Source organism: Rhinolophus sinicus, chromosome 17 (genome assembly GCF_057876585.1).
Source record: "Rhinolophus sinicus isolate RSI-liver-muscle chromosome 17, RSI-T2T, whole genome shotgun sequence".
In the NCBI taxonomy this organism is placed as follows: domain Eukaryota; kingdom Metazoa; phylum Chordata; class Mammalia; order Chiroptera; family Rhinolophidae; genus Rhinolophus; species Rhinolophus sinicus.
Window position 1 is genome coordinate 41,446,715 of NC_142517.1, and position 21,557 is coordinate 41,468,271.

At 32.3% G+C, this 21,557-nt stretch overlaps 1 protein-coding gene across 3 annotated transcripts in view; it reads left to right on the forward strand.

Annotated features, from left to right (window-relative positions):
* The window catches only part of NAALADL2 (N-acetylated alpha-linked acidic dipeptidase like 2), a 1,226,521-nt gene that overhangs the window by 902,640 nt on the left and 302,324 nt on the right, over positions 1-21,557 (forward strand). For all 3 annotated transcript variants that reach the window (XM_074328105.2, XM_074328114.2, XM_074328092.2), the window contains 3 exons: positions 14,627-14,719; positions 17,344-17,549; positions 21,209-21,328. In XM_074328105.2, coding sequence (XP_074184206.2) covers positions 14,627-14,719; positions 17,344-17,549; positions 21,209-21,328 — 419 coding nt within the window. The remainder of the gene's footprint in view (positions 1-14,626; positions 14,720-17,343; positions 17,550-21,208; positions 21,329-21,557) is intronic.

Below are 21,557 nucleotides of genomic sequence, written 5' to 3' on the forward strand. Positions count from 1 at the left end.
TTGGGGAGTATTAATATGTACTTTTCTTTTTAAAATATAATACTGTTATTGTAAAAGCAGTTAATGTTTACTAAGAGTGAGAAAACATAGATGAAAAAATATGAAAAACATCAACACCTTTCATATTAGTTATTTCTGTCTTCCATTACAAGATGACACAGACTAGATAGATTAAACAGCAGCCATTTGTTTACTCACAGTTCTAAAGACTTGGAAGTCTAAGCTCAAGTTTCCAGAAAAATGTGGTTTCTGGTGATAGCTCTCTTCCTGGCTTGCAGACAACTCACTGCCTTCTCTCAGGCTCTTCACATGGCCTCTCCTCTGTGGACACATTGACAGGGTAAGAGATTTCTGGTGTCTCTTTCTTCTCTTATAAGGACACCTTTCTTATTGGATTAGAGTTCTACCCATAAGACTTCATTTAACATCAATTGCCCCCTTAAAAGCCCTGACTCCAAATCAGCCAAACTGGGGGGTTAGGACTTCCATGTATGGATTTTGAAAGGACACAATTCACTCCAAAATCCATTCCTAACACCCAGTAATTATCTCTATCAACATCTTCATAAAAATTGTTTTAGATTTCTATATACATATGTACAGATATACAGGTACTGTACTACCAAAATTATGTATACATATATATATATATATATGTATATATGTGTATATATATATATATGTGTATATATATATATATATATATACATATACATATATATAATTATATATATATATATATATATATATATAATTTTGATGTGTCTGTCTAATTAACTATATCTATTTTTTAGTAATAGAAAACTTTAAGTTTTACTAATCACTCCAATCTTTTAAAGTGGATTTATCCAAACCAAGATACAATCCAGGCCTTCAAATTAAACTTATTGTAATCTAGGATGATCCTTTTTGTCTTCTCTTGACACATGCCTATGGGATCAAGTCAATTGTACTGCACATGGTCTACCTTCTCAATTTATGGGATGCTTCTTTGTGATATTATTTAACTGGTTTCTCTCTCCCTTGTATTTCCAATAAACCATATATTAGTCCTTAAGGTTTGTATTAGAAACTTCATAATTATAATTAGTGCATAATACTTGTAAAGGAAATTATTTGCAGCTGATATTATTGTCAGGATACAGAAAATGGTAAAACAGTCCTATTGATTCAGGTGAGGTCAGGCATAGTGAGCACATGTCTTAAGACTAGAACTACCCTCTTGTGTAAACAAACATTCAGTGAAGGACAAACAGAAATGCTGTTTCTGAGAAAATTCCAATATGGCAGGAAGAAACTGGTATTCTAACATCAGTTTGTATGCATGAGTGTGAACACTCCAGTTACTGGCTGCCAGGCCATTGTGATTAGGCACTGTGCATGCTATATCAGGTGATAGATATTTTAAATAAGACCCTGGGGGGTTAAACATATAATGCCCAATCAATTATGTTGGTTCAGAAAAACATTTGGTAATAGGTAGATCCAACGTGGAAAATGGAGCACATAGAAATCTGTACAAGTTATGATGGTATAGAATCCAGAAGCAGTTTATACTAATATAATTAGGCAAGCAGTTGTCATTTAGGAAAGGTGTTAGCAGATTATGGAGCCCAAATCATGAAAATTGTGATTATCGAGCAGATTCTTGAATCTCTGGGATACAGGAACATTGGGGAAAAAAAAAAAAAAAAAAAAGGTTAAGAGTCCCAATTATAGAAGTTCTATCTAGAGTTAGATAGCCAAGAAAGAGACTCAAGTACAGCAGGTTCTCAAATAGCGTCGTTTTATTCAACATTGTTTGATTATAATATTGATGAGAGAAAAAAAAAAAATTCCAGTTGGGTTACTATGTTGACTTTGCACATTCTCCCGTGTCTGTGTAGGTTTTCTCTGGGTATTCCAGTTTCCTTCTACATCCCAAAGGCGTGTACATTAGGTTCATTGGCATGTGTCATTATCCCAGTATGAGATAAGTGTGGGTGTGGGCATGATGCACCCTGGGATGGAAGAACATTCTGTTCAGGGTGGGTTCCCACCTTGCATCCTGAGCTACCATTATGGACTCCAACTGCCCTCGACCCTGAATTAGAATAAGTGTATTGGAAAATAATCATCTTTTTGTTTTTATTAATATTTCTTAAATGTTTGCATAAATAACATTTATTTTAATATTACTGTTAAGATTATTTGGGGAATTTTTAAAATGTATTTTTCAATTATAATTGATACACAATATTATATTAGTTTCAGGTGTATAACTTAGTGATTAGACCTTTATATACATTGCAAAGTGATGACTCCCATTAAGTCTAATACCCATCTGACATCACATGTAACTGTTACAATATAATTGACTATGTTTCCTATGGTGTACTTTATATCCCATACTGCTTTTAAAACTGGCTGTTTGAACTGGCCATTCACCCTTTTCACCCATCCCTCCAATGTCCCTCCCATCTGATCACTATCAAGTTGTTCTGTGTCTTTATTTGGAAGTTTGGTCATGTTTTGCTTTTTCTGCCTTTGTGTGTGTGTGTGTGTGTGTGTGTGTGTGTGTGTGTTTTGGGGGGGCGAGGGCATTGGCCAGAACTATGCCTCAGGAACTTAACTCTTGTTCATACCAATTAGCCCGTGATAAAATTTGTTTTGTTACATGTCATTTTGCTTAAAGTCTCACTTTCTAAGAACCTGTTCGCAACCTTAGGACTTCCTTTACACAGAATAAGACAAATATTCAATTAAAATTAGGAACCCCAGGACGAACTTGTCTAGAAAACTAACTAAAGATAATTATTGGAATTGGCAGCTGGCAACAACTGTTAATACTCAAATCTCTCTAAGTCAGTGTTGTTATTCTTCTTAAATTTGACTATTTTTACTCACAGTGCAGGTGAGATTCAACTTTGTTAGCTATTGGAGAAGAAGAAGACTGAGAACTAGTTGAGCCTTCATAATATCAACAAAAATGCAAGACAGAATTAACTCTGGCACATAATTTCTGTAGCAGATATTTTTCTCTGCACATAACAGAATTAGGGACTAGAGAGAGGCACGTAATATTATGTCTCTTAGCTCTGACACTCCTCACCCTATTTGAATACAAAAATTCTCTGAGTTGAGCAGATTTTTGTCATCTTGAAATCTTTTGAACTCCGCATGTCAACTTTAAAGATTCCATCAAACTTTCAAACATGAAACACAGAAAACATTTGGTAAATGTGAGCAGGAAATATTAATCTCAAAGTAGCAATGCATGTACACATACACATGCATTGATTATTTGAATAATAAATTGCATCTAAGTGTTCTCCATAATATTCTAATTTCAAAAGTAATTTTTATTTTGAAATAAATTCAAACTTATAGAAAAGCTGCTTTCAGTTTTGAATACCACATATCAGTGAAATCATATGGTTCTCGACTTTTTCTGTCTGATTTATTTCACTTAGCATAACAATCTCAAGACCCATCCATGTTGTTGCAAATGGCATTATTTCATCTTTTCTGTAAACAGCAAAGTAACAAGACAAACAAATGAAGTAACAAAAATTCATAGACACAGACAATAGTTTAGTGGTTACCAGGGGGTAAGCAGAGAGGGGGGTGGTAGATGAGGATAAAGGGATCAAATACATGGTGATAGAAGGAGAACTGACACTGGTGGTGAACATACATGATATATAGATGATGTATTACAGAATTGTACAATTGAAACCTATGTAACTTTACTAACACTTGTCAACCAACAAACTTTAATTAAAAAAAAAAAAAGAAAGAAAAGTTGGAAGAATAGTGCAAAGACCCCCCCCTCCCCCCGTCAACTACCCAAGAGCAAGCTACAGACATGCTGAACCGTCACATCTGAATTCGCCCACAATGACATCTCCTACACAAATGGCAAACCATCACAACCAGGAATTAAAAATTGGTACATTACTACCATACACTCCATAGGCACCACTGAACTTTTCTGCCATTTGTCCCAATAATGTCCTAAAACAGCAAATGGATCTAAACTAAGATCATGTCATGCAAGATGTCAAGTCTTCCATCTTAACATAGTTTCTATCTTAACATTTATTATTTTAATGCCTTTGAAGTTTACATGCCAGTTATCCTCAGAATGGTCTCCCATCTGGATCTGTCTGATATTTTTTTCATAAATAAATTCAGGCTCTTTGCCTTTGGTTGCAAAAAGTGAGACTGATTATCAATTTGTCCCATTACTAGTAATGCTAACTTTGATCAGTTGATTAAGGTGGTATCTGCCCAACTTCCTCATTGAAGTTATTTTATTTTTCTTTTATAATCAACAAGTATTTGAAATCATGCAAACATCCTGTCCCCACCCACTCCTACCTCCACCCACTAGTTTCAATGTCCGTTGATGCCCGATAAGTCATCACCAAGTTTATGCTAGTGGTCCCCTTTCAAGTCCATCATTCTTTTTGCTTTTATTAGCTGGCATTCTACTGTAAACAAGAGCTTTCTTTTTCCTGTTTGTATGTTTCTGTATTCATACATGAGTATCAATTTATTACATAATTGATTTATAGTCCTAATTTATTTAATGGATCATAACCCAATCCTATTTTTAATTTGATACTCAACTTGTCACAGGTAAGCCAGGATTAGTAACTTCAACCTGGCTTCTGTGTCCTATGGCATATCCTCATTATTCTTAGAGCATTTCCTTAGTTTTTGGCATACAAAGATGTACCAAATCATCTTGCACTTTCCCTGCCCCATTAGCCTTTGCTCCAAAGAGTTTTAGTTCCTTTGAGTGGAAAATGATGTCTAGGAAATATTATATGCATTCTAGATTTGTTTATTGTGATTGGAGTGTTACTGCTGGCAGGACCGCTTAGTAAACACAGCTAGGAAAATACAGTTATATTTTATTATATATTTTGATGCAAATAGGAATATAAAAATACTCAAATGTATATCCATATTTAAGTGTGTGTCTATGTATATGGGAAACTGTGAATACATATCAATACCTAGTATATTTGTTTGTTTTTCTAATCTTTTCATGTTTGTAAATTCCTTCCCTAACGGTAAGAAATCTGCTTCTCATTATCCTGGATATACTTTACTCATGTGCTCAGTTCCCTTGAGTATAATCAGTTGATGTCATTACTCCCTTCCCCACCAGAATGGCTTCTCATTCCATTAGAGCTGACAACCAAGCCAGGACCACATAGGCTATTCACTCCACGTCAAATGCTCTGCCCGTCCCCCAACCACAATGCAGTTAACGTCCTCGCCCCACTCAAGCTCCAACAGTATGTGTTCAACTTTTAAATGGGGATGTCCTAGCATGTTCCAGTGGATAATTTCATCATCCCCCTTTATAGTTGCTTTCCTCCCATATTCAGGCTTGTGCGCACACACACACACACGCACACGCACACGCACATACACACCCTGTCTTCATCATGCCTGGGCCCTGATACCCTGTGCTGGACTATCCCAACCTATTTGAATGCCATCCTTGCCTCACGTGGTCTTCAACCTCTTGCTCTGGGCCATGTCAAGGGGTTGGCATTATATTTTTCTGCCACTGTCAGAGGCATTAACTTGGCCAAACCCACCTAATGGCTTTAAGACTGATTCATTTAGGAGGAGAAAGGAAGGAAAAGGGAAGAAAGATTCATTGTTTTTGAGTATATGAATGTTTAATTTATAAAAATATCATTAAGCAATGTATTTCATTCTCTTGTACTTTCTTTATTTATTTATTTTCATGTAGCACTCTGTGGGTAATCTCTACCAATGCTGTCATACATACATTTACTCCCTTGCTTCTAGGTTCTGCACAGTATTTAAAAGTGTAGCTTTCCTACATTTGATGTATCCATTACCCCAAGGATACACACTTAGATACTTCTGTGTTACCAAACATTATATGTTTGAAGTTCCTCTTGTTGTTTTTTATATCTTTAACAACATGAATTCATGGTCTTCTTGTATCTTTTTTTTTTTTTTTTTTTTATGAGCTCAGTATCAATCTGGTACTTTTTTTTTTGGGAGCTTTTAGAATTTTTTATTTTCATCTTTAATGATCTTAAATTTCACTGTAAAGTACATACCCATGTTTTTCTCTTTCTGGAAAAAAATATTATTGTTAATGTTATATAATGTCAGTAATAATTATTATTGTTATATGATGTCAAATACCCAGAAGCAAAATAATATCATCATAATTTCTTCAACTGTTTTCTCTCCTCCATTTGTTTTTTTTTCTTCTTCTGGCATTCTTTCTACAACTCCTATTTCTATCTACCATACTTTTATACTTTTTTTTTTTTATATTGGGGAACAGTGTGTTTCTCCAGGGCCCATCAACTTCAAGTCATTGTCCTTCAGTCTAGTTGTGGAGGGCACAGCTCAGCTCCAAGTCCAGTCACCGTTTTCAGTCTTTAGTTGCAGGGGGCGCAGCACACCATCCCATGCAGAAATTTAACCGGCAACCTTGTTGCTGAGAGCTTACGCTCTAACCAACTGAGTCATCTGGCCGCCCCTCCAGAAGCTTGGTGGCAGCTCGTTGTCTTCAACCTAGTTGTGGAGGACACAGCTCATTGGCCCATGTGGGAATGGGACCAGCAACCCTCTTGCTCAGAGCTTGCACTCTAACCAACCAAGCCATCCAGCCGCCCCAATGCACCATATTTTTAATTGTACTTTTAATTTTCTCTTTTTATCCTAATCTGTGGTTCCCTGGAAAAAAATATTCTCAATGTAATCTAGCTCTCAAATTCATTTTCAGTTATATCTATTACTTACTATCTCTACTTATTCCATTTCCTTCAATTATTCTGTTTTCCATACCTACTGTTTCCTTTTTTTTAAATTGTTCTTTGGTTATTTCTTATTGCTAATACAGTCCCTTCTCTTTTTGAGTTTAATCATAATGCTTACTTTTAAATTCATAAACTGTGTGTTTCAATACATTTACTTTGGGTAGTGTATGTGTTCATCGTGTTACATTTTATGTGGTTATGGACCTCAGACATGTAGGAATGTATTTCAGTATAGAAGTTTATGTTTCCCTGGAAGGATCAGCTCTACTTCCTGTGACTTATAAAAGGACAGAGTTGAAATCAATGTATGTCATCCTGGGTTTGTATAGTGAGACAGAGTAAACGTGTTCCCAGTTACTATGGAACTCTTCTAATCCACCCTTATTTTCAGCCAGTTAACCAGGTAACGTTAGTTTTCAGGGATTCTAAGATGCAGCAGGAGGAGGAGACAGTCTTCTTAGATTTTAGTTCCACCACCCCTGGGAATGTGGAAGAGAGGAATAAATACTCAACCAAGGGTTCAGGTTTACTTAAGCCTCTTTACAACAGGATTTCAGCCCAGCAGATAGAGTGAGGCCTCCCTGACCCAATTTCAGTTTCATGTATTAATCCTTCCTTTCTAATATTTTGTCCATAAAGATATGCATTTTTACCTAAGTTTAATCATTATGTATATCTCTTTTTATGTTGTTAATTTCATTTATAATATATCATGTTTCTAAATATTATTTTTACATTTTAATAGCTATACATTTTAGCACAATTTTCTGTCATTTCCCTGTTTGGGATATTTATGTTGTTTTCTGTTATTGATATTATAGGCTATACTACAAAGAGTTCAATTTTTTCTTGTAGGATAAGTTTCAAAGTACAGGATTTCTGTTGTTATGTCTATGAAGAGAAATATCACCTCACCAATGAGTTGTTCAAATTAGCAATGCACAGCAATAGATGCATGATGAGAGTGAAAGTTTATTCCAGATTTTACTGACATTCATTATTAAAATTGAAAATGTGATTGTGGTGTTGCTTCTATTGAAGGAAGAAAAAAAAAACTGTGCATATGTGTTTTTAATCATGGATATGGAATAATAGAAAATGATGCATATTGGGATCAACATATGTGTTGGGATATAAATAAATAGATGAAAAGCTGGTTTTTGCTATGTTATAAGTCATTATGTGGACTTGGTCTATACCCAGTGATACATAAGGAAGTCCTGTCAGTTGGAAAGATCCAGTGTAAATATAGCATCTTTATCAGAGCAAGATGTTGTCTTCACTTTCTCAGACTTTTGTGTGTCTTTTAAATAGGAGCCTTAGATTTTGGATGTAGAAAAAGGCAGGGTAAAATAGTGTAGTATCCTTCCAAACAAATGTCTAGGAACTCTGTGATATAGAAGAAAAAAAAATGTTTTAAAAACCAATTATCAAAAAGATTGCCAAATAACCAGAAGCAAAATGAGGACAGGACAAAAAAAAAAAAAAATCAAATCAAATAAATAAGCAAGAGAGCTGACTCTGAGGTTGCCTGGTGTTGGGAGGTTATGGATCCTGGTAAATCAGGGTGGGAGCATAACAATCATGATGGGACAAAAGACATGCTTGTGTGCCTATAAAGAACGGGGAGTTATGACTACCATTACTATATAAAACCAAGACTGTGAGGTGGGAATACGAAGGTTAGAAAGAAATCCACCCACTGGTGAAGAAAAGCTTTCTTCTGCTTGAGCTCTTGATGGGGAAAAAAAAAAATCTGCCTTAGAAATCAAAAACCTTGGTTCAGAATTTTCATTACCATTGTAGTATAGAAAGTCTAAGCCAAGAAATTATCATAAAAGCTGTCCCCAATCCAGAGATGTCCCTGGGATGCCTGGCAAAGTAAATGTAATGCTGGGAAAATAGAAAATACTGGGGGTGCCAAAAAATGTATACACATGACTTGTATTCATCTTTTGTTATCAGTATATATTAAATATTACAATTTTAATATAGTTTATTTCCATTCTTATAATGTGTATACATTTTTTTGGCATCCTCTATATTAATATCAAAGGAGGGGAGAAGGACTTTAGAAAAAAAAATTGGGTTAGAGAAGATATATGGAGTAATTTTTTCTATGTATTTTATATAGAAATCAGAAACATAGCAATTTCAAACTTGTATACAAGAAACTAGTGTAAATATACAAAGAAAAATTATATAGTATGACCTGGATAAATTGATAAATTAACATAATATGAGAAACTTTAACACATATCAATAATTAACACAGAAAATGTGTAGAACAATTAATAAAGTCATAGCCATACGGTTTTCAAGATTGATCAACAGGGCATGTATGGATGCTGCACCCATATCATAGGGAATGCACATTCTTTCTGTGGAACATTTACAAAAATGTGTATTCTCTATTTCTAATATGTGATAGCCTATAGAGTCACAAAACCAATCTTACCTAATATTAAAATATCAGTAACATATAGACTTTGCTCTCTGTCCATAGTTAAGTTAGATATCAATATAAAAACAGTAACACACACCTTATATTTGAATATTTAAAAAATATTTCACTCATGCATATGTTATGGAAATAATTACAATAGAAATTAAACATTTTAGAATATATAGGATAATAATCTATACTATATATCAAAATTAATGTACTACTGCTCCATAAAAATCCATAGCCTTAAATACATATGTGTGTGTGTGTGTGTGTGTGTGTAGAGAGAGAGATAGGAGGAGGGGATGAATTAGAAGTTAAGTAAAAAAACAAGAAGAAGTTAAGTAAAAAAAAAACAAAACTAAAACTAAACATGAGAATACATTCAGGTAAAATTTAACAAAGCCAATAATAAGTATAGAACTTAATATTGACGTGAAAAAGAAAAAGTAATAACAATGAGTATTCACTCCAAAACTTTTTTTTTTTTTTTTAATACTAATGAATTAACTTACTTTAGCCAAACTGATGGGGAAAAAAAGAAAAGGTATAAGTAAGTTAATGCTAGAAATAGAAAAGGGGAAGAAATAACAGCTTAAATGGCAGTTTTGTGTTTCTTTTAAATTTACTAGAAAAAAATGTGAAAAATCTGAATGTGCTTATAACATTTTAATAATATTTGTTTGAAAATATTGAATGAAATGAAATGAAAATATATATTAATTAAACATGTAGGAAATGCATCCTCTCCTCCCATGGAAAAATTCCAGGAGCAAATAGTTTTATGTATGAATCCTAGCACTTCTTTTTTTCATTTAATTTGAATATTTATTTGGCTTTATTCAGCAATTCTAGCCCTAGCAATTCTTTATAAAATGGATAATGCCCATGCTACATAAACTCATACAGAATCTAAGAAAAGAAGCAAATATTCCTAAATATGTGTGACATTGTATAACACTGATATCAAAATCATACAAGAAAATGAGAAGTGAAATGATCAAACACTTCTAAATGTATATACAAATACCCTAAAAATATTAATAACAAAACACAGAATACATATGACCAGGCAGAGCTTATTTCAGGAATATGTACAATTTATTTAACATTGTAAATTTAAAAAAAACAAAAGTTTTACACTTATACCATAAGCTATTTTGACATCTGTTTATGAAAAAATATCTTAGCAAAGTAAGAAAAGAAATGATCTTCTTTAATCTGATAAAGGGAATTTGCCAGAAACCTGTAGCGAACACCCTTTTTAAATAATAAAACCATAGAAGCATTTTTTTTTTTTTTTTTTTTTTTTAAGTGAAGAACATAAAGCAAAGACCAAGGAATCCTGCTGTCACTGCCTGCATTCTGCATTGCACTGGCAGTCCTAGACAACATGATAAGGACAGTAAGTAAAAGCTACAAAAATGTGAAAGAAAGAAACAAAACTATCATTATTTTTCTTTGGTAAATAATTGTCTACATTGAAACTAACAAAATGAAAACCCTATAGATCAACCATTGGAACCTATTGGAGATTAATAAGAAGACTTATTGTAAGACCAAGATGTAAAATCAAATAGCACCCCTATACACAATAGAATAAGTTGTACATGCTATATTTTGTTAACATGGCTGAGAAACAGTGAAAATAAATTTAATAACAATGGTGCAAAACTTTTAAGGAGAAAAAATAAAACTTTATTAAAAAATATAAAGTCAACTGAAATAAATTGAGAAGCACAACATGTTCATGGATGGAGAAGACTCAATATAATTTCCTCAAATGGGTCCATTAACTTAATGCAATCCTAATGAAATCCTGAAATGTCTTTTCCTCAGAAATGGAAAACTACAAGTTCATATGAAAATAATAGTCCATAAATATCCCCAAAATTTAATAATAATTATATGGTTTTGATGATGATGATGATGATGATGATGATGATGATGATGATGATAAAGAACCACCATTTCAGTCATAAAGTTATATTAATTTAAATAGTATGGCATTGGTTAAAATAAAATGCAATAGCAGGGCAAAACTCAAATGTATGTGTGGCTTAGATCTCATATGACAGCAGCTTTATTAATGCTTCATTGAAAAAAATTATTCAAGTGTTGAGAAAAATTGACTATTCATGAGGCAGAGGTAAAATTGAATGCCTACTTTATAACAGATTCTGGACAGATTAAAGACACAAATTTGAAAATTCAGCTTTAAAATATTATACATGAAAAACACTTTCCTGAAATCAGAATAAGAAAGTGTTTCCTAAGCAAAATAATACAATACAAGCATACCCCCCCAATACTCAAGGTGAATTATTGATAAATTTGAACAAATTAATATTTTGAAACATAATAAATATTGAGAAAATGAAAATCACAGGTTGAAAAGTATTTGTAATGCATATAATTAATCAGGGCATGATATTCTTTAAAAACCCACAAAAATACCCATAATGATAAACAAACAATTCAAGGGAAAATAGTCAAAGACTCTGACTAAGAAACTGGAATTATGAATATACTCATGACAAATTGTTGAACCTCACTAGTAATCAAGGCAATGCAAAATAAAATGATAATGAGAGTCTTATACATGTCAGAATGTCAAAATGGAAAAGTCTGAGGAGCAATTTCTCCATACCAAATAAAGTTAAAGCTACACATAGTATAACTCAGACATTCTACTTCTAGTTATCTATCTGAGAGTGTATGGCACACGTGCTCAAGAAATGTAAAAATGTTCTTTGCCACAATGTGATGCTGAAAATGTGTAAGTAACCTCACTAATCCTCAGTTACAGAACTATAAAATAAACTGGGATGGCTTCTACAGTCACATACTTCTTAGCAGTTAAAGTGAATGATCAAGATCTCCATTTATTTTCACGGAAAATTATGAAAAATATGCAGAGTGGGAAAAATACATAATTTGTTTAAATGCCGTGGCTGTAAAAGTATTGAATATGCTCATGTCTATGTCTGTGTCTATGCCTTTGTCTGCCTATCTCTATCAATCTGGCTATCAATCTATCTATCTATCTATATCTATATAAAAAAAACTGGAAATGATTAGTGTTAACCTCAGAGTAAGAACTAAATCTGTAAGATTGTATTTATTTGCTCATTGGAAAAGTTTATTGGTGAAGGAAACATAGTGAAATAATGTGTTAAAACTTGATGTGGATCATCATTGTATAATATATATATATATATATATATATATATATATATATATATATATATTATTCTTTCATACATGAGGAGTATCTCATAATAAAAAAAAATGGAGTCTTCCTGTGAGATATGCTTTATTGTCCAGATAAAAATGTTATTCATACGAAGACCTGAGTTTGAGCCCCAATTTTGCCCCTAGGTGCTTCATTGAATAAACAAAAATAATAGAACCTATTTTATTGGTGGTTTCAGGAATCACTGAGATCCGATGAAAATCAGTTTCTGTTTGTGAAAATGCACTCTAAAATTATAAACTATAATGCACTCTATTAATGTAAGATAACATTCCAAGCAGTATATTGAACATTTGTATAAATTGTATTGTATATTTGTATACATTTTAAGTTTTCCTTACTGTGGAATTAGAAAAAAAAAAAAAATATTGACCTTCACAAAACCAGAGAAGATTATCCATATCTAAGTCAAAAATAAGCTGGAAAGAATATTAAAAAATACTATAAATTAATGAGTCTCTTATCTAAAGTTTACTTATCTAGACTATTAGGAGCAAACTTAAAATAGGGAATTAAGGAAACATTAAAAACAGTTGTAGGAGTGAAACTATATGATGTTCTTGAAAAAGCAACACTATGGAGACATTTAAAAGATGAGTGGTTGCCAGGGCCTCAAGAAGGAGGAAAGAAGGGGATGATGAATAGGTATAGCACAGGAATATTTGGGGCAATGATACTGTTCTGTATGACGTATATGATTACTATTTTTGTAATGTTGGATGCATGTCATTATACATTTGTCAAAACCCATAGAGTATATAACACAAAGAATGAACCCTAATGGAAATTATGGACTTTAGTAATAATAATGTATTAATATTGGCTCATCAATAGTAACAAATGCATCACACTAATGAAAGATGTTAATAAGAGGGTGCGGGGGAAAGAGGATATTTGGGAACTGTACTTTCTCTAACCTTTTCTGTAAATCTGAATCTGCTCTAAAAAATGAACCATATTAATTTATAATAAACAAAAATGTATAGCACCTAAATTAAAACCACAATACTTAGACTCTAAAGAGATGTCCTGTCTTCATACATGAAGCTCTCAGGCATTAGCTCAGTTCCTCTTTACTTTTGTTTTAGTTATACGTTTAACAGATTCAGTGTACTGATTTTCCACTTAAATTGTTAGTAGGATGCATTCAAGGAAGAAGCAACTCATTTATCCTAACAATTTTCATCTAGTAGTCATACGTGACATTTGAAGGTCCGTTAGTGCTATAGCATGTCTATTTTGAAGTAGCTGCTTTGTATTATATTTGCCACCCACTTCCACCCCATCCCAACACTACCAACTGGCGACCCTTGAACCTTTCCTAGAACCACCCCGCAGACTTCCAGAATCCATTAAATACAGGAATAACACATTACCACCAATGACCTTGAAAGGTCACTTTAGCACTGTGACTGGAGTCCTTCCTGATTGGTGTCTTTGCCCAAAATTTTTGAACGTCAAGCATGGATAGAAAATTCAAAGAGGCAGAGCAGTTGGTGGAAATTTAGAATACCAGTACAGGTGAGATACCCACACATGTGGAAATGAAGAGTCCCATATTTGAAGAAATGTGTAGCTTTAAGAAGCTTTATTCTTTTAATTTTATAATAGTTTTACAATTTTCAAAGTGATACTGTAACAATGAATCATATAGGAAATTTAAAATTACCTTCCACGTGCTCTTTTTCTGACGTTAGAAAAGTACTTAAAATTCTTTGGAACTGTTTTTGTTTGACATATATATTTTTTCTTTTTTAAAAGATATGAGTTGCCCCCATCTTCCCAGGGTTGTCTTCTGTGTGCTCTCATATTGAATCCCATTGTAGCCTAAATGTGAAATTTAGAATTGTCTATTATGGTTCTGCATTTCTATGAGGCTAACAATTGTATCTTAGCCATCATTGCATAATCTAACATAGAATCTACACAAAGTACTGAATAAATATTTGTCAAAACATGTAAGTTTAGTTATCTACAAAAATGTAATTGCTTGCAATTTTTTGCTGATGATATTGGATAAATAAATTTGAATGTTTTGAGAAAAGACATATTAAATATAGAGAAATAAGCATCTTTTATTTATTTGTTTGTTTGTTTGTTTGTTTATTTTTCCAGAAGAAAGAATTATCAACATGCAAGTTCAGACGGTCACGAAATTCAAAACAGTTACTAATGTTGTTGGATATTTAAAGGGCTTGACTTCTCCAGGTAAGCAGGGTTAAGTATTTTTAGTCTGCGCTTTATATGAAACATCACAAAGAATTGCTCTGTAATAATTTAATAGCATAGCTAAATATCCTACTTTAGATATAACCAGAAGTTTATACCACTTGAAGAGTGGGTCAGTATGAAACTATGAAGTGGATCTTTATGCTTTTTCTTACCATATGTCTTCAAAAATAAATCATAGCAGAGACTGTAAGAGAGAAAGAAAAACAAAACATAGAAAACAGAGTTTAGATTTGTTAAACTAGGCATGTGCCTAGTGAAGAAAAGCTATAAAATTCAATGTTTTCTTTTCTGGTCTGTTTTATTCTCTTTAACACCATTGAAGGCAATTTTATGAGAAAATATTTTTGTTTTTAAGAGAAAACATTTTAGTTTTAATGGTGTGTTTTTTTTGTTTGTTTGTTTTAAATTAATATTTTTTGTCTTTAGATCTAAACTTTCACTGTTAATCTACATCCCGTTTCTGAACCTTGTTCCACTGATAGTTCTGACTAATACTTGTATGGCTTTAGGTTTTGAAGATGCTTATGAAAATGATCACTTGGTTAAATTTTAAATAAATTTACACTCTGTTATAGGATGCTGATGGAATCTTCAGATGATATTACACTGGATAAAAAAGTAAAAATAACTGACACATATAGTAAGAGATTAATAGCAACACTTCCAAATACATTGGGAAATTGAATCACATATTACTGTCTGATATGCTTGTTATACAGAGTAGAATGCAACAATATTTTTAATACACTTGCGACATTTCTGTTAATTAGGTTGGGACATTGACTCAAGTTTTCTTTGGACAATTTTTCTTCTCCATGAATTTAGTCAAATTGATCCCACAATTGCTAACCCAGAGAATTATGATATCAAGTTTTAGAGCCCACAAGTTTCTTGCCAGCCAACTCTCACAAAATTCATTGCAGAAGCAATATTGAAAATCTGATCACCACACAAGATATAAAGAAATTTGAAAATTGTTGCCATTGTATTTAAACCATTTCAACAAATTCCCACTATAAGAATCTATAATTGAAGCACTAGAAGTATATGTCAACATCCATGTATTTGCAAATTATCAAAAAAAATTGTATAATATTAGCTTTAGGGTAAACACTTTCCATATTGAAATTCAATCCAGAAAAAAATGTATAATTTATTTACCAGTAGTATTCTTCAGTGCATAAACAAAGTTTCTCAAATGTTGTTTGTTTAAATTCTATACAAAAGTACTGGCTGTTTATTCACATGATTTTTTTTAATGACTTTGAAAGTTAGAAACAATCATCAATTAGTATTAAAGTTTTTAGATGTGGTTTATTTAGAATAAAGACAATCCAAACGTAATGTTCACAAATATCTGGGGAATTCTAAGGGTTCCAACATTTACAGACACAGGATATATACTATTAATTAAATTTTGATAAAATGTTAGCAGATCAAATACATTGCTGGTACCGATATCAGTGTGGACAACTAAAATAGCTTCACAGAGTCATGTTTCTTTCCCCATGAGGTAGCTTTTTGATACTATGAGTTAATTGGCGATTAATTCATTCTACATATATGCAGTACTTGTTATGTGTCAGGTACTGTTCAAACGGCCTTACAAATAGTAACTAACTTAAAACTCAAAACAACTGAATGATGTATGTGCTGTTTCTATTCATTTCATGGTTGAAGAATTTAAAATATAAAGAGGTTAAGTAAACTTCCGAAGTTCACACAGCTGGTAAGTTGAGTTCAAACCCAAGCAGGCAGGCTTCAGAGTGTGCACACTTAACCATTGAGCTATGGGACATCTCCTACTGAAATTACACTCTGTAAAAAAGTCTTATTTAAGCAAATGTAAAGGGCTACTTAGTCACATAATTTTAGCTCTCTACCAATATTTACTGACAACAAAATCAGAGAAAATTCCAGAAATATGTTTTTCGCTTTCCTTCTTAACAACAGTAGTCAGTAATGCACATTGAACAGCCATATCCATGTGTCACTGAGACCTTTCTAATAGACTTCATATGATTATATAAAATAAAATATGTGAAAAGGAAACTTTTACAGCAGTCGGAAGCCTCTTGAGGTTACTGATTTTTTTTTTTTTTTTCTTATGAGAAAGAAGAAGGGCTAAAACTATGATTTGGAAGCTATAACTAATTCCCTAAATACTTCATTTATTACAAAATCCATTCATGACTACCAGTTTTTAATATTTACAGCTACTAAATAACTACTCCCTCAAAGGTATTAATAGTTCATTAATATTTACTGAGCATACACATATTGTTTACAGGACACTTCCCACTATGATTCTGGGAAAATGTTAGATAAAGGTTTCATTGTGGCATATTTGTATACCTCATTAATTAATATGCTGTTGCAAAGGACAGTAATACGGATCTAAGCTTTGGATTCATAATTGGGTTCAGCAGCTGCCTCCGCTTTGATAAACACAGATGTGTGAATGAAGACAGTGGGTGAAAAATGTAAAGTAGTCTTAATTATTAGAACAATTTTGCATAATTATTGCGCAGTTGTGCAATAGGATTATGTAAATGTCATTAAATTGATTGTTAATGGCTCTTGTTTCCTTCTATTTCCAGACCGGTATATTATAGTTGGCAGCCACCATCATACTGCATACAGTTATAGTGGACAAGAATGGGCCAGTAGCACTGCCATAATCACAGCTTTTATCCGGTCCTTGATGTTAAGAGTTAAGAGAGGGTGGAGACCAAACCGCAGTATTGTTTTCTGTTCCTTTGGAGGAACAGCTTTTGGCAATATTGGCTCATATGAATGGGGAGAGGTAAAGTACATTAATTACCATTCTCTATCTCTCTGTCTCTCTGTCTCTCTCTCTCTCCCACTCCCTCCCACCCCCTTCCTGTCTTCCCTTCACTGCCCCCCAACCCCCACACCCCCACCCCGCTCACACTATAGTAGACAAATTAAATTGTTGAAGCCAAGGACAAGAATATGCATTTCGACCAGGGTGTCATACTTGTTAGGTTGCTGACATCACTCATGAAAATAAAGAGGAATTAGAATTAGGCTGCAGTGAATGGCATGTGACTGGCCAACTGTCTTATTCACGTTGCTTCCAGATCTACAGACTCTGATATACCCACAAAGTTTTTACCTGGTTATCCTGTATCTCCATAGACAGGTTGACAAGTAGAGGACAAGAAAGGAGATACATATCATGACCTTTCTTTTTAAAACTTTCTAACAATTATCTAGAATTAGGAAGCAATCTCCTATGTTAAATGTTTATAACCTTAGCATTATATCTTAGCTATTCAATACAGAGAATGGACTCAAAATAGTGGTTTTCTTTCTTCCTACTTATTTTTCTCCCTCCTTCCCTCTACTCTTGCACCCCTATCTCCCTGCTCCTTCTTACCTACCTACCTACCTGCTTGCCTGCCTGCCTACCTACCTTAAGAATATGTTGTCCAAATGAAAGAGTCATGGTTAGAAAACAACTGGAGTATTTAAGTTTCAAATGTTTTTGATATGTCAACAATTCACAGATGCACTGTTTTTAAAGGGATATGAAAAGGGATAATTGGATTGATACCATATTAACAACAATGAAAACATTGTAAAACTCTTAGATATTTTATTCATGTTTACATATTTTTTTTAAAGATGTGCAATGGAAATATGTTGGAGGGGAACTGTGTAGTTTTAGCTAAGAAAGCAAAACCATTTTAGCTTATTCACTACCTCAGCTTTGGAGAAAACAACCTTAACTATCTATTCGGAAAGTCTCTTGTTTCATTTTACTATTTAAGCACTCAAAAACAAAACAAAACAAACAGAAAAAAACAAATGCCTATTGACTATCAAAGAAAATATCAAAAAGATATAAAAGAAAATAGCAAGTGTCTTTAATTTGATGGAGAGAAAAGTCAAAAGTGAGAAAAAATTTATAGTATAAAGTTTATCAAAATTCACACATTACAAATTGGAATGCTTTCCCACATGTAAATTAATGGTGTGAATGCCTGTTCCATATTCAAAAGAATTAATTCAAATAAATAAATTCCTCTGCTGAAAGAACCTTTTTAAATTGAAAAAATTTTAGTAAGATAGAAAATGTAATAGCTAAAACAACCTCTCAAACTTCAATTCCAAATTACTTGCTTTAAAGATGTAAATAAGTTAAAAAAAAAAATCTAAGGAATCTTTTTGTGATTTTGGCTGATTTTAATAATTCAGAATATATTTATCATAAAGAAAACAAGGTTTTAGTTTTCCTTATAACAATAAGGCACATTTTAAGATGTCTTGAAGATTCTTTTCAAATTCCAAAAATGTATTCCTCTATATCATACAGCCTTCTCCATATCTATCTAGTAACTTCCACAATCAATTTATGTTAATCTTCAATTAATATGCATATTTCTAAATTATTTTATAAAAGCAGGTTTATCTAAAATTATTAGTTCCTAACTTAAATATCCTGAACCCCTGTGCATGGGGAAATTTATTACAAAAAAGTTCTTGGATTTATTTGAACATCAAGCATCATAGCTTATAAGTTGACTCAATTATGTGGCCGTGCATATATTTAAATAATTATATTTTTAAATTAAGTAGATATTTTTGTGATTAATAAAATACAAATTCATTCTTAAGTTTTACTTAAGCTGTTGTAACTTTTGGAGATTTTATATTTTCTCAATCAACAGATATTATTATTACAACTACTATAATGTGGGAGTCCATAGGAAAGATTATTTATATTACAAAGATTAGGGACCTGTATCCTAGAATACGTATTTATGTATGTATGTGTATTTGACAACTAATTATGCATTCAGGCACTTTCTGGCTTTTGTCATGACTTTTGGGCAACAATGTATGAGTAAAGAAAGTGATGAAAAATATATAGATTTGATTGTTAGCTTTAAAAATACACTATTTTAAAATACTATCTCAGAAAATAACTTCGATACAGTTTATAAAACTATTTTGTAACTACCTAGTTGAGGAGTTTAGAAAACTGTTGTTTTTTTGTTCTATGTACTTTGATTAAATCTACTTTTTTTAAGAGAATGAAACATTTTATTTTGTATTGAAACCAATTTATGCTCTAAAAATATTTCCTAGTGAAGATGAGTGAGGAAAGCATTTGTTGACATGTTACATTGTCCTATTTAATTTTATTTGCACAGTTACCCCTGGAAACCCACAGATGTAATTGAAAGGATTAGGTGATATTGGTCAATACACTTAAAAATGAAGTTTATAGTGATAGAGTTATTAGAGAATTAACTTAATACTGATTTTATTCTTGGGGACAATTATTTTACTGAATAGATTTTTCAAAAAATACCATTTCTTCTGTGAGGAATCTTCATTTTTCACAGGATATTGTGGAAATACTATAGATTTCAGTGAAAGAAGTGTGAGTTCAAACCTGTACCATAAAGCATGTGGTCTTAAGCAAGATTCACTTCCCCAAGACTTGATGTCTCAAATGAGTACACAAATGTCTGTATCTTAAGGGTCTCTTGGGGATAAAGTGGACTAACATATAGATAGTATCCGTGTGCTACTGTGTAAACAGAATCTGTTTCTGCATTGTACTTGTGTAGCAATGGACTTTAAAAATATTATGTGTAAAGCAGAGTACTTGAGCTTAAAGTTTATCATTTCTCTTCATTTAAAAATAGAATAATAATAATTAGATTTAAACAAGTTGTCTTTTCACCTCTCTTCAGAGATATAGCTGAATTTTCAACATAAAATAGGAGTAACATTGTTGATTTGCTAGGTATACAAGTCCTCACAGTCTTTCATCTGATAGTGTTGAAAGAAGAAGTAGCTGTTCCTAAAACATGAAATAATGCCATTTTGGGGAGTAAGGTTCAGCAGAGAAGTGGAAAAGCTATTCTATTGAATCATTTTATGCTACTAATGTGCAGGAAATGCATCAGGTTTTATTCCAGGTAATATGTGCAGGGACACAGTTGTATTATTCCCTATTTTACTCAGAATAAAGAGCCACTTTGTGTGAAAAGCAGCTCATTGCTTCAAAGGAAAGGGTCGGTTTATTAATCACTGAAATAGTTTTCCCATGTCTGTTCTATAATTCAACGACTGTAAAATTAAGTGCTATCACTAGACCAAATATTCCATGCTGTATTCTGTATTTTATAATATGTTAGCCATTTAAGAATATTTTCTCTTAAAATTTGACTTCTTTCAGGAACGTGCTTTAAAATATTTTATACATGCTATATGTAACTCCTCACCACACTTATTTAAAATTATTTTATGTCTTTGCATATGCTTATTAAAGAGTATGATATTGCTCTTTTTAAAGTACTTGTGCAATGCAATGATTTTAAGTAGAAAATGTTTATTATTTAATATAAATTGATTAAATAGAATCTGTTGTTTTTATTTATGTTAGAGATAGATTTCTCCTTTTTTTTTTTTTTTTAATTTTAGGATTTCAAGAAGGTTCTGCAGAAAAATGTTGTGGCTTATGTTAGTCTCCATAGTCCCATAAGGGGTAACTTAAGTCTATATTCTGTAGCTTCACCATCTCTTCAGCAACTGGTAGCAGAGGTAAGATGAACCACCTTTTTATAAAATGATTATGCAAAACTTTATTCTCTATAATTTGGCATTTCTTTATATATATATATATATATATATATATATATATATATATATATATATATGCATAAAAAACCTCTGAAGTATTTTAAGGAATGATCTAGTATAGAATTTTCTTCAATATCCCTTTACCCAATTTCTTATGTCCTGATATTTTTCACTTTCTATTCTGTTATGG